Below are 20,990 nucleotides of genomic sequence, written 5' to 3' on the forward strand. Positions count from 1 at the left end.
CCCCCCCCCCCCCCCCCCCCCCCCCCCCCCCCCCCCCCCCCCCCCCCCCCCCCCCCCCCCCCCCCCCCCCCCCCCCCCCCCCCCCCCCCCCCCCCCCCCCCCCCCCCCCCCCCCCCCCCCCCCCAAGGCCAAGTACAGCATCAAAGACCTCTGCAAGGGCAAGTCATCCTTGGCGTCCAGGGGCACCGCTGCCTAGACGTCTGCATCTTCCTGTCCCAGTCCGCCTACCTTGAGAACGCCTTTGCGCGCCTCAGTCAGTCCGGCTGTTGCACGGCGCCCATGCCAATGATTCCCAATCAGCAGCTTTGCCCGGTTGCCAAGGGTTATCAACCACTGCCGGACCTCTGCCAGCGTTACCTGCAGGCTGTCAGCTCCTCCATGTACACCATGCTGGGCACCCGCCCCAACGCTGCTTTTGGCCCATGTTGTTGGCGTCCTTGGCGGGAAGTCTGCCGGCCTGGCTCAAGACCACTGGGCCGCCGTCCTCCGGGCGTGTCAGTACATCAAGGCCACATTGGTCAAGGGCGTCAAGTTCTTCCCGGGCAGTGTGCCCCTCTCCGGCATTGAGATGTGCAGCACCTCTGAATGGGGCGCTGACCCATTGATGTTGCGCTTGACAATGGTCTTTGACTTCCTCCTCTTTTGCGGTGCCGTCCTGTGGTCTTCCCGCGTCCAGACGGGCACCGCCGCCTTATCCACCAAAGCTGAAAACATTAGACTCTCACCCATGCCGGTGAGGAGGCCGTTCTTCTACCCCAAGTTCCTCCGCAAGCTCAGCCACCCTGCCACCGCCTCAGCCTGCATTCTTAACAACCATCAAGGTGCAGAAGCGCTTGCGCGCAGTTCCCAGTTCCACAACTGCACACGTCATTTCTGGCTCACCAAGCTCTTTGTCTGGGAGATGGTTGACTATGACGTCTCCAAGGACAGCCTCATCCCCACTGCCAGCATGCTTGCCAACGCATCAAGCAAGCTGCTGCCGCTCCCCACTCCCCTGAGGCACCACTCTGCCACGAGCATCTGACCGTTGCAGGCAAGGGAGGGTGTCGCTGCAGCGCCGGTGGTGCAGCCTTGAGGTTGCCCTCTGATTGTTCACTCCCCGGTGCTCATGGTGCAGTGGTCCTTGCGCAGTAAGCCTGGCAGGGCATGATTCCCTGTAAAATTGTTTGGCGGCTTCACCTTTTGATTGCAGGTTTCAGCCCCGCTGTCGCCTCTCTTTTGTATTGAGGCTTAGATCCTCCTTTACTCTTGCTGCCCTCTCCTGTTGGGCGGATCTCCCCTTGTCCCTTGCGCATCTCTTCCCTCTGTGCCGGGAGCAGGTACGTCTTGTGTTACCTCCGCCCCACCAAACACTTTTTCTGAGAAATGGTCCAAGAGGGCGTGACTATGGTTGAGTACATCCCCACAGCTTGCATGACAGCCAACGCATGACCAATGCACTCCTGTTGCTGGTGGTGCACTGCGCCGCCCTTGGCGTTTTTCCAGTTTAGTTGACTGCCCGGTTGCCCGTGACACCTGAAGTTGCTCTCAGTGCAGTATCTCTGAGCTACGGTCAAGTGCCTCTGTGGCAAAGCAACGTGACTGTGAGCCACTTAACTGTGGCTTTCAGGTTGCCCGGTCAACTCTCTTGTGTGTTTTGCTCTCTCTCTCTCTGCTTCTGTCACTCTCTCTGCTTGTTCTTGATATTCTGGCAGGCGCTCACGCCTCTCTCCTGTACTCCTCAGCAATTGTCTTGGTTGCCAAGGAGCAACTCAAACATCAAGGAGGTCAGGCCGGTGCACTTCATCCTGGGTATCCAGGTTCACTGCCGCTCCAAGAACTCCATCTTCCTCTCCCAATGTGCCTACCCCAGACATTGCCTTGCTTGTCTCGGCCAGGCCAGCTGCAAGTTGTCCCCAACGCTGATAAGTCCAAATTCCCAGCTTTGCACAATGCTGCCGGACCACTCGCCCTTGCTGTCTTTCCCTTTTAAGTACCTCCAAACCGTCAGGTCTCTCATGTTTGCCATGCTTGGCACTTGCTCAGCCCTTGCTCACATTGTTGGCGTCCTTGGTGGCCACGCCACATGCCCAGACTTGGAGCAGTTGGCCCCCGTTGCCTGCTTCTGCCGGTATATTGCCGGCACCCTCAACTTTGGCATCAAGGAATGCCACAACAAGTCCCTGCGATCTGGCTTTGAGGTGCACAGCAACTCCAAATGGGGCTTGGTTTCAGACTGTGCCCAATCTACCATGGGTTCTGCCTGTGTCCTTGCCCGCAGCGCTGTCTCCTGGTTGTCCAAGCTGCAGCCCTGCCTGCCTTGCTGCCTTCTTCATCAATCCGAGTACCTTAGCCTCTCCCATGCTGCAAAGTAAGGTGCCTTTCTTGCTCGACTGAGAATTGGCTGCTCTACCTTTTGATTGCAGGTGTGAGTCCTGCTGTTTCCTCTCTTTCTCTCTCTTCTGTCATGTGCACCCCACTTGAGACTTGAATCCCCCTGTACACCTGTTGCCTTCTCCTGTCTAGGGTAACTTTCTGCGTTCTTGTGCACTTCTCTTCTCTCTGCACTCAGGAGCAGGTCCATCTTTAGTTGTGTCTTCCCATGATCCATCTGTTTGCCTTGCATTGCTGTCTTGCACTTCTGGTCTCTCCAGGCCTAGGCAGTACGCAGCATATTGCATGTTGCCTTCCAGCAAGAGCAACCGCACCTGCCGCTTTCTGTGCCAACATTCCTTGCAATGGCTTTCCAGTCTTTACTGTACCTGCCTGGGTCTTCTTGCCTGCTCTCTACAGTGTTAAACCCCTTGATGTGGCAGAATACAAACAGGTGAAGTAGCGAGGGAAAGGCAGCAGAAGAAGAAGGGGCCTTGCTGTGATGTGCCTGATGCTCTGTCCCTGCTGCTTCTCCTGCTTGTTCTGCTGCTCTCTCTATTCCTGTGTCCTGCATTCAGCTAATACTGTGTTAGTTGGTCCTCTGCACACAGCAGACAGTCAGAGTCTGCATCATCAAAGAGTGTCCCGTTCCTCAGTAGCAGCCGCAGGTGTCTGGGCATGCCACTGCCGCTGCTGCTTTCTGACTGGTGTCTGCCTTTGCTGGCACTGCTGCCGCCATTGTCCTTGCCAGCCCTTCAGTGGTTTGCTTGTCCAGGTACACCATGCTCAGGGCTTGCCTGGACTTTGTACACACTTTTGATGTCCTTTGACTGCCACTGCCTGCCAGGAGCCCAGACTTGTCTGTCAAGGCTGAATTCCTTGACCTGTGCTGTGCCGCCAGGGGGTCCATTGTGCTCTCTGCGTGTCTGTTGTGCTGACTTTTGCCTGTTGGCCCAGAGCCCGGCTTCATGGCAGCCACCAGGGTGCCAAGGCACCCTTGCACAATCTGCGTTTTTGTAACAACAAATTGCACCTCTGTTGCACCTGATCTGCAAGATGTCCTGACAGAGTGTCAGTGCTGTGAAGCATGTTCCAAAGCCTTGCAAAACTGCTACACAGTGGCCAGACCTCTCCCTGCTGGATTTCACAGCTCATCATGCTGCTCTTGACTTCTGCTGCCGGTGAAAACCCAGACTTGCCCGCATTGCATGCACACCCCAGCTGCGGCCAGTTTTCTATACTGGCAGGTTTTGCTGCCAAGGAGCAGCCTGGACACCTTTTGGCCTGTACCCTTGACTGCAGATTCATTGCACTGTTGCTCTTCTATTGCTTCTAGCTTTTGCCAAAAACCTCAGGTCCGGACTAATCCGCTGTCATTGACAAGACTATGTACAGATCTTGCAGGAGCCTGCCACAGACTTGAGACAGAAGGGAAGAGCTGGCCAAGATGCACAGACAAAGTCACAACAGATCTGCAACAGAATCAAGACAGCTGGGGAACCAAGGAAGAGAGACAGGCCCAGACAAAGCAGTGCAGAGGCGAGAGGCGGCAACCCTAGCCCCGGCACACCGAGATGCCCAGCAAGTGTCCAGTCGCATTGGTGGAAGTACTGTATCTGGGTAACGGTTAAGACAAGGAAAGACCGCCAAGCACAAAGCGCCGCCAACGTGAAGCATCTTGTCAGCAATCTTGTCGGACCTGCTTTCTGGCAATACTTGAGCAGTCAGGCAAAAGCCCCAGACAGAAATGATTTAGCCCTGCACCTGCAGAACTTCATTTGTGCGGACAGAGTTGTCTCAGGAAGATCACGTCGGTGTGGCTGTAGGCACTGGCTATGTCTTTGACGGCGCATTAGACACGCTCTGCGGCAGTTGTGCTCCTTGCTGGTGCACTGCAGATGTATGTCCCGGACCTGCTAAAAAACGTGTGCACAAGGAAACCCGGAAAGCCTATGTGCGAACACAATGCTACTCAAGAAGGCAGAGGTGTCGAAGGGAAAGGAAGGGTCTGTAGCTAGACAACCTGAAACAAGAAGGTACACATTAGGAGGGAGAGATATATGCAAACACAGAGAGAGAATGGATCCGGGCCGCGCACTTGCCTCCTTTTCTGCAGGTTACTAGGCCGCAGCTGGACTAAACCACAAGGTTGAACCCCGGTCCCACCCCCATTGATCACTTGTTGTTTGCAGAGCCACTGCGCTTTGAATGTATCAGAACCACCAATGTTCTGCCATGAACCCACATATCTTTCTGCTCCTCATGCCGGCAGCCACACAGATGACAACAACAGCTGCACTGCATACCAGAATTCGCATCCAGGGTCAAAGAGAGAGCGTTGGGACGGAGCCCAATCAGGGCAGCATCTTACGGACACATCGTCTCACAGCAAAATAGGGAACCATGCTGTTTGTGCCATGCCAAACCTATTTGAGATACTTGACAGCAGAGCCAGAACCTACGTAAGACAAGCCAGAGGCAACAGTGGTGCTAGCCACAACCCACCTGCAGGCCAGCACCCAGTTAGTACCTAAGTGGTAAAAGCAAGACACAGATGGGAGACAGCAACTCACTGCAGTCCGGTGAGGGCGGCACCAAGCTCAAATGGAAGGAGAGGTGCCACAGTTGTTGCGCCAACAAGGACAAGCTGGAGGAATGTGTTGTACTTTGAGATGGTGGTGGGATGCACGGAAGCGGACGGAATGGAGAAGTCCCAATACCGAGCAAAGGTTTTCTGGACAGTATTGAGCTTGTCAGTCCCCCACAGCGTCACATGAAAACCTGTAACAAGCTGGACACACCGGTGGCGGAAGTGAGACATAGCGGAAGTAGAAGGCGGAGATGGAAAGGGCGACATCGCGACCAAGGATGAGCACGGCAAGCGGCACTGGGAATAAAGCCCTTTCAGCGCTTGTTGCACACACAGCAGCACTCGAGACCGGCACACACCTGGCAGCATGTCACGCATCGCGAGGGTGATCACCATTGTCGTCATGAGGAGCTTGTCCGCGGCTGGGTCAAGGATGCTGCCGAGAACTGAGCCCATGTTGAAACGTCGTGCAATCCATCCGTCGACCTGAAAACGAGGCAAGGCGTCGGTTTGGGCGAGCCCGGCTCAAGGACGGGCTCAGCGCACCAGATCCGAGACTCCCGCGACGAAGAGAAGACCCGTTGCGGTGGCGAGATCACCCTGCAGGATGTAGTAGCCTATAGCGGGGCATGCCGCTATGCGGGCGACGGTGAGGGCATTCGGAATCGTGTAGATGTTCTCGTGCAAGTCTTTGCGAGACGGTGTCGACGAAGTAGGGGATGGCGAGGGTGCTGGCCCAGAAAGCGGGTCGGGCCTCTGCGAGGGATCTGAGGAGGTGGACAGAAGTCGGCGGAAGCCGAGAGGCGTTGTCCGCGGCGATCTGTGCCAAAGAATGGGGAGGAACGACTTCCGAGATGCGAATTGTGGGGAGGAGGAGAAGGGCGCAGTTGCTGAGGCGGACACGACAAGCGGGCGAGCGGCAAGCCCTGCACGGGTATGAGAGGCGCGTGTATGCCAGGAACGCGCGGACTGGACACGTCTCAGCATGGCGGACCGTGCAGTCGTTGACGAAGAGGACTTCGCAGATTCTCGGCTTCGCGACGGCTGGCACATCCGCTCTCAAACGGCTGCGCCGCCTGGCTGCACCTCGGGGTCTCTGCGCTCGCAGTGTACCCATGACTGCGGCGACCGCTTTGCCGCTCTCGCCATCGCCGTCCGAAGCGACGCGTCGAGGTTCATCGCCTCGTCCGCCGGCCCGACACGATCAGCGGCTTGTTGAACACGACCGTCGCGACAGTAGCTGGCGCGAAGAGCAGGCAGAGCTCCTGCACCAGTTGCGTATGGCCAAGGCCGAGATTGCCAGCTTGTGCGCCTCTCCTCCTTGCGCGTTCAGGCCTTTTGCCGGCGCAAACGGGCTTGCAAGCGTCGGCAATGACTCAGGCTGACGCTTTCAATTGTCACAGACAGACCAAGCTCGGCGCAAAGGCCGGCGTGGCTCCGTTCAACTCCAGCTCATCGCGCAAGTCGTCTGCTCTTCCTTCCGAAGCACACGACGCTGCGGATGCCGTTGCTACGGCCAGCGCGACTCGACAGTCCCCTCACAGATCGGCATCTGCCCGCGACACCGCAGCTTCCTCTGGTAGCGAGCCCCAGAGGGCCGTCCGCACAGCGACAGAGTACGCCGCGAAGACATCGGGAAACTCGCCGCGCCGGCCTGATGCCGATCCTTCGTACGAAGGCGCGAGTACCGTAGCCATGGGTCGAGCCTTGCTCGGGAGCGAGCTCGCACCACTGGCGAACGAGCCGCGACTCGGCAACGACTCGACACTACCTCCGACCTCCGGCGACACAATTCGTGATCCGTCACCTTCGAGCCGGCCCGCGGACACTATCAATGGCGGTCTTCGACCTCCATCGCCCTCGCCTCCACGACCGCGGTCACCTTCGTCCGCCTCGAATCCGTTCTTCGGCTCGTCGGGAGCCTCGCGCGAACGGCTGTCGAAGTCTGCAACGTCGGCGCAATCCGGCAGCGGAAAGGTTATCTCAAGCCTTCAGTCCGACCTCCTCCAAACGCGCACGGCCCTGGAGAGCACGCGCGGCCAGCTTCGACTGAGTCAGCGCGCGGTCGACTTCCTCGGGCGCCAAAATGGTGCGTGACCATTTCTTCTTGCCGTTCACCAGCTCGTTGTTGACCATACGGAAAAATGCAGAGGATCTGAAGGAGACGAAGGAGCGTCTCACCTCCGAGATCGAGGCTTTGACCCGCCAAATTACGCGTAAGGAGCGACTGCAGGAGGAAGCACTGGCACGTGCTCGTACGGCGGAAGGCGCACTCGCCGCTTTGCAGAAAGAACATGGGGACTTCAAGTCGGGCGTAAAGCGCAAGGTGAAGGAGTTGGAAGATGGCGCCAAGATGGCCGAGGAGACCAAGACGCGCACTGAGCGCGAGTACCTCGCGCTGCGGGATGGTGTGCGGTTCGTCTCTCGTGACTCTCTTGCTCACTCAAGGACGCAGGCTGACGACTCTGTGCAGAGTGATGCAGGACGGCTGGAAGGAGGATCTTCGATGGCTGCGGGACGACCTTTCGCGTTCGCAGAAACTGCTCGAACTCAAGTCCATGACCTGTGCGTGCGGTTAGGTATCGGCACATGCGAAACACCGAGCTGATGAGGGTTTGAACTCCCAGTCTCGTCGCTTCTCGAGACGCGGACTTCTCTCGCCTCGTCCACGGGCGACTCGCTTGCGCACCTACAGAGCACCCACGGCAGGTTCGTCGAGCAGCACGACGTCGCGATCACGACTGCACTCTCGGATTTGCGCCTCGTCGAGCAAAGTCAGCAGGGCGACCAGCGGGCTGCACAGGAGCTGCGCGGAGAACTCCTGAGGCTGCGTCGCGCAATGGCCCAACATGCGGAAAACGAGCATCCAGAGCGCGTCATGCCGGTTCCGATGCAAGAGCCGGAGGAGCGACCGCCGTGATTGACGCGACAGTAGTATACGCACTTCTCGAGAGCAAGACGCCCAGGCTGGTCCTCCGCATAATCCTTGCCACTATAGTCACTCTCTGGTCGTGCACGAATGTGCTGATTGACAGAGAGACAATTCTCACGGGCAGAGTCGCCAGATACCGCTCACGGGCACAGGCAGAGGTGTCGGTCCGAACAAAGGAGTGCATCACGCCTGCAGCGTCCCAGTTTTACACCTTCCGAAACACGCCGGCTGCCTGTCTGACTTTGTCGCAATCCCGCGCACACACGTACGCTCCCTCGGTCCCGATCAAGCACTTGTAGTCGAGGGCGGATGGGCAAGCGCAATCCCTTGGCGTTGCAACGCAGGAAAAGTCGGGACACACGAAGGTCGAGCAGGAGACTGTGCTCATCGTGCGAGCAGGCGGGCAGGCAAACGAGCGCGGAGCGAGAATCAGCTGTGCTAGGTCGTCGTGCCGAAGGAACAACGTACCAGCGTCGAGACGCTCGTCGTGACTGGGTGGCCCGCGCGCTTCTTGTTGCGACTGGTGCTGGAAGAATTGCTCGAAGAAGGCGTGCGCCAAAGAGGGCAGGCACGCCAGGACGACGACGAGGACAACGAGGCGGGGTGATGAGGCGAGAGTGGGGCGCATTGCGGCAGACGCTCGCAGGGCGATAGAACGGCGCAGGATCGGCGCTCGACACGGCCGGGCGGAGGCTACGCAGGCCGTGAACGAGGTGAGCTGCCGACACAAGGGAACGACCGGGGCCAACGTTACTCCAGCACTCCAGGCAGTGTGGTCACGTCGCAAGTTTCTACCGTCGACGGCAGCACAACGTTTCACAACAGCACAGAACTTCAACGCCTAGGAGAATCTTCGAACCGTGCCCCTCGGTCGTCCCGCCGCCGCTCGTCCCGCGCCCGCTCGCTCAGCCGCTCCTTCTCCCGGTGACGCCCGTCTCGGCTGTACCCGTCTCCGCCATCCTGAGAGCGTAGTGCAGCACCGTAGCGACCCACGTCGCGTTCGTAAAGCGCGGAGGAATGGTCGCCCCTGCGAGAAACGGAAGGCGAATCGCGCCGCGGGGATCTGCTGCGTTCCCGATGGCTTGGTCTGCGCCGTACATCGCGGTCGACCGAGTCGCGATCGCGATCGCGAGACCGGTCGCCGCGGTTGCTGTGCCGTTCCTCGCGCCGACTGCTGCGCTCCTTGCGCCGCTCGTCTCGCTCGGCGCGACGAGCCTCCTTCTCCGCTCTGCGCTCTGCCTTGAGCTTTGCCTTGTCTACCGCAGCATCTTCGGTGTTGACGGCAGCACCAAGCGATGACGAGCCCGTGTCCGTCGGGGCCCTGGGCGTCGGCGCGAATCCGCTGCAAGGAGAGTGCGTGCAAGGATAGAGAGGTCAGCTCACAGCAAAGTTCGGCGAACAATCAGTCGCGTACAGAGCCTGCGAAAGAGCGTCCTCTTCTGCCTCCTTGATGCGCTTGAGCTCCTCGCGCCGTTGTCGCTCGGCCTCTTCCGCGTCGCCGCGATCCTTGTTGTACCAGGTAAGATCCTTGCCCTGCTGCCACCGCCCAACGGGCGCGTTCAAGCTGTGTCCGAGGTAGTATTCGCGGTCCTTATCCTGCTCGACGCGCAAAATCGCGATCGTTAGGTGCATGTCACCGCGCGAGGAGAGGTGCCCGACTCACGGCAGCAACGTCAGACCACTTGAAGTCGCCTTGTCCGCCCCTGATAGCCGCGGAGTATCAGTCTGACGTGCTCAGCGCAGTTGTAGCTGACGTCAAGGTCGACATACCTGGTTCCGCCTCTGGAGACGAGAGGGACAAGAGGGGGAGGGTCAGCAGAGTCCCTGTTCCGATGGATCAGCCCGAGAAGGCCTGAACCTACCGAGTAGGGTGAAACATGCGCAGCGCCCGACTGATCTGGCAGGAGGGAGGAGAGAGGACCAGGCGGGACCGACGTCGCGGTGAGAAGGGCGAGGCGTCGCGCTGCTTCCGCACCTCCCGCTGGCCGGTCCAGTCGCAGTAGCGCACTCTGCGAGCACGGTGAAGGGCTCGTACCTGTGCAGGACCCCTCTCGAATCACCTATTTGTCGTCGCCGGTCTTCCGTTGCCTCGCGTTCGCCTCATCTCGTCCCGCGTCCTCTTGCCTGCGTCCCGCCACGCCGCGGGCCCGCCATGAGCCAGTCCGACGCGCCTAGGTATCGTCAATCGCACGGACAGTCGGCGTACCGCTCGGATACTCCCTACGACGTTGCAGCGGCGTCGCACGGTGCGTGACGAGACCGCCTGTATCTCCAACGCCCTGCAGACTCGCTGACGTCCGAAGAATGCACAGACTCTGGACAAGCAGGTGTCTATCACGGCTCGAATGGCTCGTATCGGCCCCGATCACCTGCGTACCCGCATGGAACCGACAGCGGCACTCTGTCGGGCCTCATCTCGTCGCTCGCCCGTTCGGCGCAGCAGACGTTCGGAGGTGGCGCGGCGACCAGCGGGAACGCGCCTTTTTCAAATATGAATGGCAACAACGGCACACCGCTGGCCTCGCTTCTCCCGAAGCTGTCCTCGCGCGACGGGTCCTCCCCTCCTTCAACCTCTATCGTCGCACTCCTCCCCTCCGCCTCGACCGCAGGCTTCGTCTTCCTCTGCTGCCTGTGGTATCTCTCCTCCGCCTTCTCTTCCAACACCGGCAAATCCATCCTCACTCGGTTCCGGTACCCCGTCACCCTCACCTTCGTCCAATTTGCGTTCGTCGCGGCGTACTGCGTCCTCATCCTCTCGCTCAGGGAGCGATGGGCCGGCTCATCGGGCCACGCCAGCGGCGGGTTGACGCGGCGGCGCGGGAGCATGTCGACGCTTGGCGGGTGGGGAATTCGCAAGCCGTCGCGACACATGTTTCATGGGACGTTCATGATGAGCTTGTTCCAAATCGCCGGTCACGTCTTCTCCAGCATGGCCATCGCGCGCGTACCTGTCAGCACCGTACACACTATCAAGGTACGTTCCGTTTTCACATACCTGATTCTTTTCCGGCTCACCTGTCCTCCTACATGCAGGCGTTGTCCCCACTCTTCACCGTCCTCTCGTACGCCGCGTTGTTCGGCGTCCAATATAGCTCGGCCACGTACACCGCTCTCCTCCCTCTCACGGTTGGCGTCATGCTCGCATGCTCCTTCGACCTTCGCGCGAACGCAATCGGTTTCCTCTGCGCTCTCGGCTCGACGTTCATCTTCGTTGCCCAAAACATCTTCTCGAAAAAGCTCTTACCGAAGGAGAACGTCGGCGTCGTCTCGGCGGAGGAGAAGAGTGCGCCCAGCAGCTCGAGCGGAGGTGCGGCCAAACTCGACAAACTCAATCTCCTCTTTTACTCGTCCGGCATGGCGTTCGTCCTCATGATCCCCATCTGGCTCTATTCGGACGCCTCCGCCCTTTTCCTCGGAGCCTCGAGCACGACTAGCGCGACGGCCGACAACTCGACTGGCACCCTGCTCTTCTTCTTCTTCGCGAACGGCACGGTGCACTTTGCACAGAACCTCCTCGCGTTCTCCATCTTGGCGCGCACCTCACCCGTCACATACTCGATCGCATCGCTCGTCAAGCGCATCGCCGTCATCTGCATCGCCATCGTCTGGTCGGGTCAGCATGTCTCGCTCATCCAGGCGGCGGGTATGACGAGCACTTTCGTCGGGCTCTGGATGTACAACAAGGCCAAGTCGGACGTCGACAAGGGCGAGACACGACGTGTGCAGGTCGAGAAGCGGCACGACCTTGCGCTTCCGACGACCGTCGGCGACGCTCGCGACCTCGATGGCGGTACCACACCACCGCCACCCATGTCCTTGCATTCTGCGTATCCGATGGGTCCCCTCTCGCCGCGGCAGCAGCACGGCGGGTCGACCTACTCCTCCGGTGCCGATGTCCACCCTCCTTCCTTCCCTGCCATGAACGGCACAGTACCCGCGGTCCACAACGGCACGGCAAATCACGCGGACGGGGCTCCGTTCACCTCGCCGAATGGCACCATGCGCGCGTCCACGACAAGCTCACCAACCCACCAGCCGCCGCCGACGAAGGGATCCACCTCAATCGCTTACTCCAAACCGACGCACAATGCTCGCAACCGGCAATCGAGCACGAGTCGGGATCCGCCGCGCGACAAGGCCGCCGCCATCGCCGCTGCTGCCGCCGACGTGCCGGTCACGCTGCACCACCACCACCAGCAGCAGCATTACGGAGTCGGCATTGCCCCCGTGCCAACCTCATTGTTTGGCCCGGTAGCAGCAGGCGGAGGGAACACTGCGTATCGGTAGATGCGAGACGAGCTCGCCGGGGGTCGAGGCTATACACCGTTGTTTTGAGACTGTCTTGTGCCGCCGTCTGAAGCATTTCGCATTTGTGCAACCATCATCTAGACGTTCCCTGCAGCTCTCTGACTGCTCGAAAGGCGAAGGGAGTGTGCGGCCATTGCAAGTCTAGACAGCCATAGTCTGGGTCAATGCGCGCGTGAACTCCCGCGGGTTGCCATCTGCCGCGACGAGCTTCTCCAGGAACGCCTTGTCGTCGACGACTGCAGGCTCAGATAGGTCAACCTGAGATGCTGTGTGAGCCGAACGCGTGGCCTGCGCACCTTGGCGCGTTCCCCTCCAGCCCTTCAGCAGGTTGACGATGCCCACCGCCTCGGCCCGGTCGAGTCGCTCCGGCACAGCGAAACGCTCCAAGCCCGCCTCGAGGATCGCGGAATACGTCGGGAAAGACGGCACCCGGGAGCGATCGTAAGCGGAAGCGAGGGCTTGTGTGCGAGACACAGCGGTCGAAGGCGAAGCGAGGAAGTCGGTCATGGCCGGGCTCGACAGGGGAGAGAGGGAGGAAGGGGCAATAGCGACAGAGCCGCGAGACTTCAAAGAGATCCAGTGTCAGCTTGCTCGGCTGAAAATGAGTCGTGAAGAACTCACGAAGCTGCGCTGGCCAGAGACGAGCTCGAGGAGCATACGAGGGATGACAAGGGAGAAGGTCTCGAGAGCCTGGTACGTCGGATCAATGTACTTCGACGTCGCAAAGAGCGATTGGGCGTCGTCGATCGCGAGCAAGACCGGGAAGCTGCGCAACCGGCGAGTCAGCAGAGGAAGCGCAGATGAGGAAGAGTGTGCCACGCACTTCTTCTGACCCTCGAGCTCTGCGAAGACGGCCTCGAAGACGGCAGTCGAAAGCTTCTCATCGCCGCCCGCAGCCTTTGCGAGCTCCTCGAGCGATTTGCTCGCCGCAACCTTCTTGTCGCCAAACGTCCACTCCTTCTGCGTCTTGACCGCCTTGAAAGCCGCCTTGTTTGCGGCGGTAAACTTGGACAGGAGGGAAGAGGCGAGTAGAGGCTGCTCGAACAGCGCCCGTGTCGACGAGTAGTTATGCGGAGTGGAGGAGTTGACGAGCGGTGCGGCAGAAGGAATGTAGAGGACGATCCACTTGTTGGACTGGGCAAAGGAAGCTGCTTGGAGTAGGAGGGAGCTCTTGCCGACGCCCTTGTCGCCAGCTGGGGGGGCGGCGATGTCATCAGCGAGGGACGACAAAGAAGCGGGCGGTCGACGTACTGAGAATGAAGCGTGCGTCCCGGCTTGACGCCTTGCTCGCTTTGTCGAGTCGTGCAGTCAAGTCCAGTGTTGTCTGCCGCACGACCGTTGCCGGCCTGGTAGAGAACGCGTGCTGTGGTGAGACGACGGTCGAGGTCAGCTCGGAACTTGGTGGGCAGCGGAGCAGCGACGCACTTCGCGCTTGAGCGAGTTCGGGATGCTCGAGCTCTTGAAGAGCTCCAGGACCGGCTCAGGGAAGGCCCGGACCTGTCCGACACTCGCCTTGACCAAGTCCTCCTGGGGGGAGAGAGCGGGGATCCAGGTCAGCTTCGACACGCTGCACGGGACGAGCGGCCGCGAGCGCACCGGGTGCATGGCCTTGAGCCCAGACAGGTCTGGCCGTGGCAAGGTCACTTCGGACAGGACGTTGCCAGTGCCGGCACTCGACGAGGAACTCTCCTGAAGATGAAGGACGGTCAGCTGCGCTAACTGGCCCGGGAGGGAGAGACAAACATCGTCGGCTGACGCGTTCTTCTTGTTCTTGGCCCACAGGGCGGCCTTGCTCGACACTGCGAGTCGCGGAAGCCGCGGTCAGGACGAGCAGCGGACAGGAGGAGGAAAGTCGCAGGGGGCTCACGCTTCGGCGGGAGGCGCGCCTGGCTAGTCGAGGCAAAAGTGCGAACAGCCGGAGCAGCGCCGCGCATCTTGGTCGCGAGGCGAGGCGCAGGCATGGTCGGCGGGATGGCGAGGAGGAAATCGCCTGGGACTGATGAGGACGGCTTCGCTCAGCCTCTCACAAGCGTGCAGTCAGGTCAAGGAATGACAATGCAACAACACACAAGGTACGACGAGTAGGCACGGCTAGAACAGAGTGAATGAAGGGTAAGACCTTGGGCAGGACGGCCGAATGGCAGCGACGCTCGCACTGCCAAAAGGGACTGAAGGGGGCCTTGCGCGCTCGGTTGGGAGCAGTCCGAAGTACGCAAGCCCTACCGGTTGTCTGCAGAAGAACGAAAGGAGCGGGATGGAAGTCAATCGACCATGCATGAGGAAACGGAAGCCGTGGAAGCAGCAGACTCACGCCACAACAGCGTTTTGACCGAGTTCCATACCTCCGAGTCGAGGTAGAGGTACTGCGGAAGAGCCCCTCGTCCATCAGCTCGAGTCCGACCAGTGCAAGCAGTGAGGAAGCCGCACCTGCATGCTGCTGACCATGCCGCCGTGCAGGCGATCCCGCTTCTCGCGGAATAGGTACATCACTGCGCCCCACGCCAGTGCAGCGTACAGCTCGAACACTTTCGGGTGAGGCGGGCGCGACTTCGGGTAGGGGAATCCGGGCGGATGCGGGAAGCCATCGGGCGCGGTCGAAGGTGTCGCCGCGCGAGCCGCGGACGGCGCAGGCGCAGCGGTGGCACGAGGAAGGAAGGATGAGATGACGCGGGAGACTACGTAGAGCACAATCTGCAAGTAGGACACGAGGGAGGATGAGCGGAGCGCATCGCCCACGAGCGGAAGACAAGCCGCACCTGCTCATTCACTGCGTTCCGCTCCCCGAAGACGAACCATCCACCAACCAGGCCGGCGAAGAACGTGTCGAACTTGCGCTCCTTGCCGCCGGCGAGCGTCTTCTGCAGAAGGAGCGCCGTCTTGTAGATCGCGACGAAGCGTGCAAGATTGAGCGAGTGCTGCTTGGTCGCTCGGTACACATACATCAGGCGCTGCCTCAAGCTGCGAGAGCGCCTCGCAGAGCCAGTCAGCTGCTGTAGCGGTACACTCGCCCGGACTGCTCCCTCGACATGCGCAACATGGGCGATTCGTCACCACCGTTGGAGCCACAGAAACCGTGCGCACCTGCCCGAGTGGAACACGAGCGTCATGACGAGCGCATGGGGAGCTCGCACGCGTGCGCCATAGACGAGGCCGTTGCGGGCGCCCTTGAGGATGGCGAGGACATCGTGGTGGGCCGGGTTGGCGACGAAGCGGTCCAGTGCGGCAGTGAGCGAGCGTGCAGCCTGTCAGACTGACCGTCAGCTGCCTGCTCAGCTCGACTGAGGACCGAGACGGAGGCGCACCATGACGAGGGATGGCCTGGCCGGAGTGCAGCAGGTCGAGCGATGTGGGGCGGAGGGAGCTCAGCAGTGCGCGCGAGTGCTATACAAGTGAGCAGAGTGCGGCGTGCGGACGAGCTGCAGTCGCACGAGCAGCGTGGTGGTCAACGTCTAACGGAACCTGGCGAAGTGCAGTGCCCGGCCCGAACGGCCAGCTCTCTCCCGGACCGACCGCGCCGAAGTTCAAGAAAAAGGCATGCTACGAGCGTGTGTGGCGATTACAAGAAAGTCGGCGGGAACAACAAATGCCGCGACAGGCCTGCGGGAGAACGGAACACTAGACATGAGAAAGGAAAAGGGGAAGAGGAGACATGCACAGAAGGAGGCCCGAAGGATGCAAGTACACGGGTAAGGGGCGGGACAGCCTGGCAGCAAGCTCGACGGAACAACACGCCTGCAACCGGCTGATCACCGCTCAAGTGAGTGTCCATGCCTCATCGCCGGCGGCTGCGCCCGCTCATCCACGATGCCGCATCGCTGCGCGTCACAAAGCTCGCGCCGTCCGTCTCGGTCTCGTTGTCGTCGTAGTCGTCGTGCACACCGCCGTACGTTGCGCCGCTGCTGCTCGGTGCGGCGCGCGAGCTTGCCGTCGTGAGCAGCGAGGCGGCGTCATCGCGCGAGCGCACTGAGGGCGTGTGTGTGCTTGGGCTGAGCGAGAACGATGAGAATGACTGATGCGAGAAGGAGGGCGAGGTGTGAATGTTGTTGCGCGTGTTGACGCGCGAGGGAGCGGGGCGGTGGATGTCGGAGAAAGGAGAGATGGACTCGTCGTCGATGTCTGTTGACTCGTCGCGGGCGTCGACCGAGTCCTCGTAGGTAAACTCGCTCGAGCGAGTCATCGTGTCGAAGCCAGTCGACGGCGAATAGAAGGTCGACTCGCGGCGATACGCGTCGATGGGTACGCCCGTCGACACCGAGTTGGTGGTGAAGCTCCGGCCCGATCCGCGGGTGTAGCTGCTGGTGGACCGCACTGGTGCCGCAAAGGCGGAGAAGCCTGCCTCTTTCTGCTTCATCACGCCATCGCTGTACAGCGTCGACGAGGCACTGTCGTGGACCTCCGACGACGAGTCGAGCCGTTGCCCGCGCTGGCGCGACTTCCGCTTTTTCCGACGAAGGTAGGCGAATAATGCGCCTGCAAGGAACGCAGCAAGGACGACAGGAACGGCTGTGGACAGATGGAAGTGAGCGAGAGCGAGGGCATTTGACAGAAAGTTCTCGCACCAACTCCAACGATCATGCCAATCTTGGAGCCCGAGTCCTCGTCCTTGTCGCGCACCTCGCCTGCGCCAGAGTCGATGTTGGACATCGTCTGCTTCGCCGAGTACTCCGTGTACTGAGTCTCGGAAGTAGAGGTCGATGCGGGGGAGGAAGTAGAGGAAGGAGGTGCGCTGGACGAGCTCTGGTTGTGCGCAGCATGGCGGTAACTGCGGAGGGAGTCCTGGTCAGACTCCAGTCAGGGAGCTCTGAGTATCGAATCCGACGCACACTTCGCCGACGATGAGCGCGCCGCCTGCGTTGTTCGCGTACGCCCAGTCGGGGATCTCTGTCCCGCCGGGACAGTCGTACGGGAAGGTCAACCCGCTGTTGACGTTGCTCACGGTGCAGTTTGCGACCCAGTCGCCCCACTGCGCACGAGCCAAGCACGAGTCAGCGTCGATCCTTGTTCGCGCAACTCAGAGAAGCGGGTCCGCACCGGTGTCGCCTCGTAGTCCCAATCCTGCTGGCAGGCTGCGCACGCCTGAACGAGATTGTACACGCCCATGCTGCACTGACAGCTCGAGCCCTGCGCACGGACACGATACACGAGTGGGTCAGTGAGCGTGCCTCCTGGAGGCAAGGCGAGGGTCCCGATGCAATGGAAACGGGTCGCGCGCACCTGCATCGGGTTGGGCGAGGGGTAGTGGGTCTGCCCATGGACGAGATCGAGGGCTGCGAGCGAGTAGAAGTCCTGGGCGCTGCACTCGTCGATGAGGATGCGGGCGACCTCGCAGGGCGACTGGCCGATGTCGTTGTCGAGCCAGTCAAACTCGGGCAGGCACCGCTCGCTGAGGGCCTGTGGCCGGTTGTACGCAACGCCCTCCATGGCAGAAGCTCGGTTCGGGTTGGTGCAAGCGCGAGGGCGGAGGCTCGAGACGAGGACCGAGAGGAGGGGACGAGGAGGCCGGGGCGGAGGACGGGAGGCGTGCCCGGGCGCGTGTCAGGCTGCAGACGGGACTGCTGCGCTGTCTGGCAGTGCTCGCAGGTGCTCCGGGGCGCGGCAGTGACGGCGAGAGCGCAGGCGGCGGCGACCGACCGACCTTGCGCTGGCGGGCGCACTCTCCGCGGGCCGAGACCGCTCTCGCTCGTCGCCCGTCGCCGCGTCGCGATGGCAGAAACAGCACCGCCCGTGCCAGCGAGCGAGCGCATCCACCGGCTCGAGCAGCAGGTCCTTCACGAGTACGCATCCACCGCCCGCAGCCTCGACGACGTGAGTCGCGCGTCCTGTCGTCGTCTCTTCGTCGGACACCGCGCATCAACGCGACGCTCACCGCGCCCTCCTCGACGCGCGTGCACAGATTGCGACCGTCGTGCAGCGACTCTCGGCAGCGCAGCCCCAGATCCTCGCCGAACTCCGCCCGCTCGAGCGCAAGCTGGGCCTCATCCTCACCCTCTTCAAGGGTGCGCTCCCGTTCTACTCGTTCTCTCCTCCGCGACTAGCTGACCTTTTGCGTGTCGTCAGCCTCGGTCTGGTCCCTGTTGCGACAGCGAGAAGACCAGCAGCTGTACGAGGACGACATGGCCGCGCAGTGAGGCTCGACTCTCCGTCACTGTTGTTCCCGAGACCCGACAGTACTGTACAGCGCCGTATCCATGTTGCAACTATCTACGCCTCCTCCTCCTTTCGTCGAATTCAAACGTTGAGCTGCCCGACGCCGCGCGTGACGCCCGCGACGCCGCCGACGGGCCAGACGACGAGCCTGCCGTCGACGCCCGTCGTGCTGACCTTGGTCACCGCGCCCGGCGCACCCTCGTACGCCCGCACGCTCGTGATCGTGTTCTGGTGCACCGTGAGGAGCTCGGTCCCGTGGCTCGTCAGCTTCTGCCCGACGCCAAGCGCGCCCCCGCCCGGCGCGGCCGGCGCGCTCGTCACGCCGCGCGAGTCGGCCGCGCGGAACATGTTGAACGCCTCGGACCGGTTCAGGCGCCCGATTCCGCTCGGCGTCGCCGCGCCCGACCCGGCGCGCGACCCGCCCGAGCCCGTGCGCTGGTCGAGCGAGCCCGTCTGCGCCCAGCCCGCCTCGGCCGAGCCCTCGAACACGAGCGGCTGGCAGTCGTGGCCGGCGGCGACGAGCGCAGACTCGCTCGTCCACGTGAGCGTGAGGCACGGGAGCGACGGCAGGTTGACCGTGTAGACGGCCGCCGGCGGCTGCTCCGGCGCCGACGGGTACACGACCGTGAGCGTCGAATCGTGGGCTGCGGGACTTCAAGTCAGCCGGAAGCGCAAACCGACTGTGAGAGGAATGCGCGTACAGACGAACGCAAGCGCAGCGCCCGAGGGCGAGAAGGCAATGCCGTGCACCCAGCCGCCAGCCGGGCTGATAAACTCGCCGCACACCGTGTTGAAGGGGAGGCGCTCACCCCAAGCAGTCGGCTCGGGCCTGCGCAGAGCAGAGCGGTCAGGTTGCTGCAAACGCATTCGAGCGAGCTTACGCACTTCTGGTCGACGCCCTTGATGAAGGCCGAGAAGACGCGAGCAACGCCATCGGCGCCGCCAGCAGCGAGGAGGACCGAGTTCGGGTGCCAGTCGAGGCTGAGCACCGTCGAGCGGAGCGGCTTCTTGAGGTGCTTGGCGACCCACCAGTCCGATTCGGCGTCGTACTGGCAGACCGAGATGGTGCGCGCGCCGGAAGCGACGGCGAATTTCTCCTCGTTGGGCGACCAGCGCACGCACGTCGCCGAGCGGTTGATGCGCAGGAGGACGAGCGTCGGCTGCCAGGCCGGCTTGCCCGTCTCGGGGTGCGTCTCGTACGTCCAGACGTAGGCGTTGCGGTCGTGCGCGCACGTGACGAGGCGGTTGGTCTGCGGCGCCCAGTCAATCGAGGTCACGAGCTTGTCGTGCTGCAGGGGTAGTGCACGCAGGTGTGAGCTGCCTCGACGCTGCTGCGAGTGATGACGGGGTGGAGCGGGGGACAGCGCGCACCTCGGTGAGAACGTGCTGGAGGTGCCAGCCCGCACCGTCGGTGGCGTAGATGTGCACTTCGTTGCTGTTGGGCGACACGGCGACCTCTGCAGGCGCCTGTGGGTCAGTTGTCCACCGGGTCGGGAGGTGGGGGAGGACGCACGGGTGCGGTCGCCGTTGAAGGCGTGCGCGGTGAGCGGTGCGTTGACGAGCTGGTGGATGTCGGTCATTCTGAGTGGATGCAAAGGACTCTGGACAGTCGACTTTGCAGAAGGGAGTGAGGAGGATGAGCGAGAGCTGCACGCCCTCCTTGTCTTCGGCCTCACCCTGCGGTTCCGCTTCTTGCTCATTCGGCTGGCTGGCTCCTCTCTAATCACCTGTTCGAGATGTCTCTTGCGCCCCAGAAACAGCCTTGCGAAGTCTGCCGCGCTCTCACTACGTTCCGCTGCTCTGCGTGCGAGAAGGTCGGGATCTCGCTTCACTTCTGCTCGGGCGAGCACCAGAGCCTCGTGAGTACACACGAACACGATACGGACGAGACCGAAGTCATCTGGTTCCTCGTTGCGCAGGTCTGGCACGCCCACCGACTCGTCTGCGGGTCCAAGGCGCACCCGATTTCCCTCCCGCCCTTGACTCCAGACGAGCTTGCTGACGCGAAGAGACGTGCTAACGACCCGCTCAAGTCGCTCGACGAAGGCCCCATGACTCTGGCTTTCGACCTGCAGATGATCAGCAAGAAGCCTCTCGACGTGCGCTTCCGCGTTTCGCTTTGCGCCCTGGCGGGCACGGCATTGACCCTCATGCGCTCAGCACATCCTCGAGCATCTGTCCGGTGACGTGAACAATTCCTCCGAGCTGATCCGCAAGCCCTACCTCGTCTGCGCCGTCCGCTCGACGCGCATGGCGCAGCTCACGACGCCGCTCTCGTTCTCGCTCTCGGACCCACGCAACCCGGTCCCAGCGCTGTACCTCGCGAGCAACGGCATTTCGCACCTGTGCGCGGCGCTCCTCGCATACCACCTCCTCCCGCAGGACCTCTCGCAGCACGTATGGTTCTCGCTCGCGGCGCACAAGTTCCTGATCCTCGGCGCGCTCAAGCACCGCGCACGCGTGCTCGCCGCCTCGTCCGACGCGAGTGCGGACGAGCAGCACGAGGCGAGGGTGATGTACGTCAAGGCGGTGCAGCGCTTGCTCGGTTGGCTCGCGGGAGGGATGGACCTGGGCGACCCGCGCATGCTCGAACCGCTCGGCAAGATCTCGCGTTTCTTTACGCCTTGAGGATGAGACGGGAATCGGCTTGACGGGAACGCT

At 61.7% G+C, this 20,990-nt stretch overlaps 9 protein-coding genes across 9 annotated transcripts; 4 read left to right on the forward strand and 5 right to left on the reverse strand.

Annotated features, from left to right (window-relative positions):
• Positions 1–4,778: 4,778 nt before the first annotated feature.
• CRD1 (cardiolipin synthase) lies at positions 4,779–5,929 on the reverse strand (the record flags this gene model as incomplete). The annotated part of the gene is made up of 6 exons (XM_076649585.1): positions 4,779–4,857; positions 4,926–5,086; positions 5,154–5,239; positions 5,302–5,428; positions 5,489–5,762; positions 5,913–5,929. The coding sequence occupies 6 exons, from the start codon at positions 5,927–5,929 to the stop codon at positions 4,779–4,781; spliced, it is 744 nt and encodes a 247-aa protein (XP_076504764.1).
• Positions 5,930–6,057: 128 nt separating this feature from the next.
• Positions 6,058–7,862, forward strand: JCM10292_006321 (uncharacterized protein; the record flags this gene model as incomplete). Its single annotated transcript, XM_076649586.1, has 5 exons — positions 6,058–6,248; positions 6,346–7,031; positions 7,093–7,357; positions 7,416–7,507; positions 7,570–7,862. The coding sequence occupies 5 exons, from the start codon at positions 6,058–6,060 to the stop codon at positions 7,860–7,862; spliced, it is 1,527 nt and encodes a 508-aa protein (XP_076504765.1).
• A 917-nt stretch (positions 7,863–8,779) lies between these two features.
• JCM10292_006322 (MMtag domain-containing protein) lies at positions 8,780–9,753 on the reverse strand (the record flags this gene model as incomplete). The annotated part of the gene is made up of 5 exons (XM_076649587.1): positions 8,780–8,901; positions 9,047–9,216; positions 9,289–9,470; positions 9,538–9,577; positions 9,737–9,753. The coding sequence occupies 5 exons, from the start codon at positions 9,751–9,753 to the stop codon at positions 8,780–8,782; spliced, it is 531 nt and encodes a 176-aa protein (XP_076504766.1).
• A 273-nt stretch (positions 9,754–10,026) lies between these two features.
• On the forward strand, positions 10,027–12,161 carry JCM10292_006323 (uncharacterized protein; the record flags this gene model as incomplete). The annotated part of the gene is made up of 3 exons (XM_076649588.1): positions 10,027–10,120; positions 10,187–10,848; positions 10,908–12,161. 3 exons carry the CDS (start codon positions 10,027–10,029, stop codon positions 12,159–12,161), a joined length of 2,010 nt encoding a protein of 669 aa, XP_076504767.1.
• A 162-nt stretch (positions 12,162–12,323) lies between these two features.
• On the reverse strand, positions 12,324–15,487 carry RSM23 (mitochondrial 37S ribosomal protein mS29 RSM23; the record flags this gene model as incomplete). The annotated part of the gene is made up of 14 exons (XM_076649589.1): positions 12,324–12,418; positions 12,479–12,746; positions 12,804–12,948; positions 13,006–13,375; positions 13,434–13,545; positions 13,608–13,709; positions 13,779–13,871; positions 13,926–13,981; positions 14,050–14,178; positions 14,494–14,545; positions 14,610–14,873; positions 14,939–15,140; positions 15,264–15,424; positions 15,485–15,487. The coding sequence occupies 14 exons, from the start codon at positions 15,485–15,487 to the stop codon at positions 12,324–12,326; spliced, it is 2,052 nt and encodes a 683-aa protein (XP_076504768.1).
• Positions 15,488–15,954: 467 nt separating this feature from the next.
• JCM10292_006325 (uncharacterized protein) lies at positions 15,955–17,603 on the reverse strand (the record flags this gene model as incomplete). Its single annotated transcript, XM_076649590.1, has 5 exons — positions 15,955–16,685; positions 16,742–16,944; positions 17,006–17,145; positions 17,214–17,303; positions 17,397–17,603. The coding sequence occupies 5 exons, from the start codon at positions 17,601–17,603 to the stop codon at positions 15,955–15,957; spliced, it is 1,371 nt and encodes a 456-aa protein (XP_076504769.1).
• Positions 17,604–17,885: 282 nt separating this feature from the next.
• Positions 17,886–18,310, forward strand: DAD3 (Dad3p; the record flags this gene model as incomplete). The annotated part of the gene is made up of 3 exons (XM_076649591.1): positions 17,886–17,987; positions 18,076–18,178; positions 18,240–18,310. The coding sequence occupies 3 exons, from the start codon at positions 17,886–17,888 to the stop codon at positions 18,308–18,310; spliced, it is 276 nt and encodes a 91-aa protein (XP_076504770.1).
• Positions 18,311–18,410: 100 nt separating this feature from the next.
• On the reverse strand, positions 18,411–19,909 carry ARC40 (Arc40p; the record flags this gene model as incomplete). The annotated part of the gene is made up of 5 exons (XM_076649592.1): positions 18,411–18,973; positions 19,031–19,158; positions 19,215–19,618; positions 19,701–19,786; positions 19,843–19,909. The coding sequence occupies 5 exons, from the start codon at positions 19,907–19,909 to the stop codon at positions 18,411–18,413; spliced, it is 1,248 nt and encodes a 415-aa protein (XP_076504771.1).
• A 156-nt stretch (positions 19,910–20,065) lies between these two features.
• Positions 20,066–20,957, forward strand: JCM10292_006328 (zinc finger MYND domain-containing protein; the record flags this gene model as incomplete). The annotated part of the gene is made up of 3 exons (XM_076649593.1): positions 20,066–20,188; positions 20,249–20,428; positions 20,490–20,957. The coding sequence occupies 3 exons, from the start codon at positions 20,066–20,068 to the stop codon at positions 20,955–20,957; spliced, it is 771 nt and encodes a 256-aa protein (XP_076504772.1).
• Positions 20,958–20,990: the final 33 nt, after the last annotated feature.

The sequence above is a fragment of the Rhodotorula paludigena genome (assembly GCF_050403205.1).
Source record: "Rhodotorula paludigena JCM10292 DNA, Rt_paludigena_JCM10292v1_ctg26, whole genome shotgun sequence".
Classification (NCBI taxonomy): domain Eukaryota; kingdom Fungi; phylum Basidiomycota; class Microbotryomycetes; order Sporidiobolales; family Sporidiobolaceae; genus Rhodotorula; species Rhodotorula paludigena.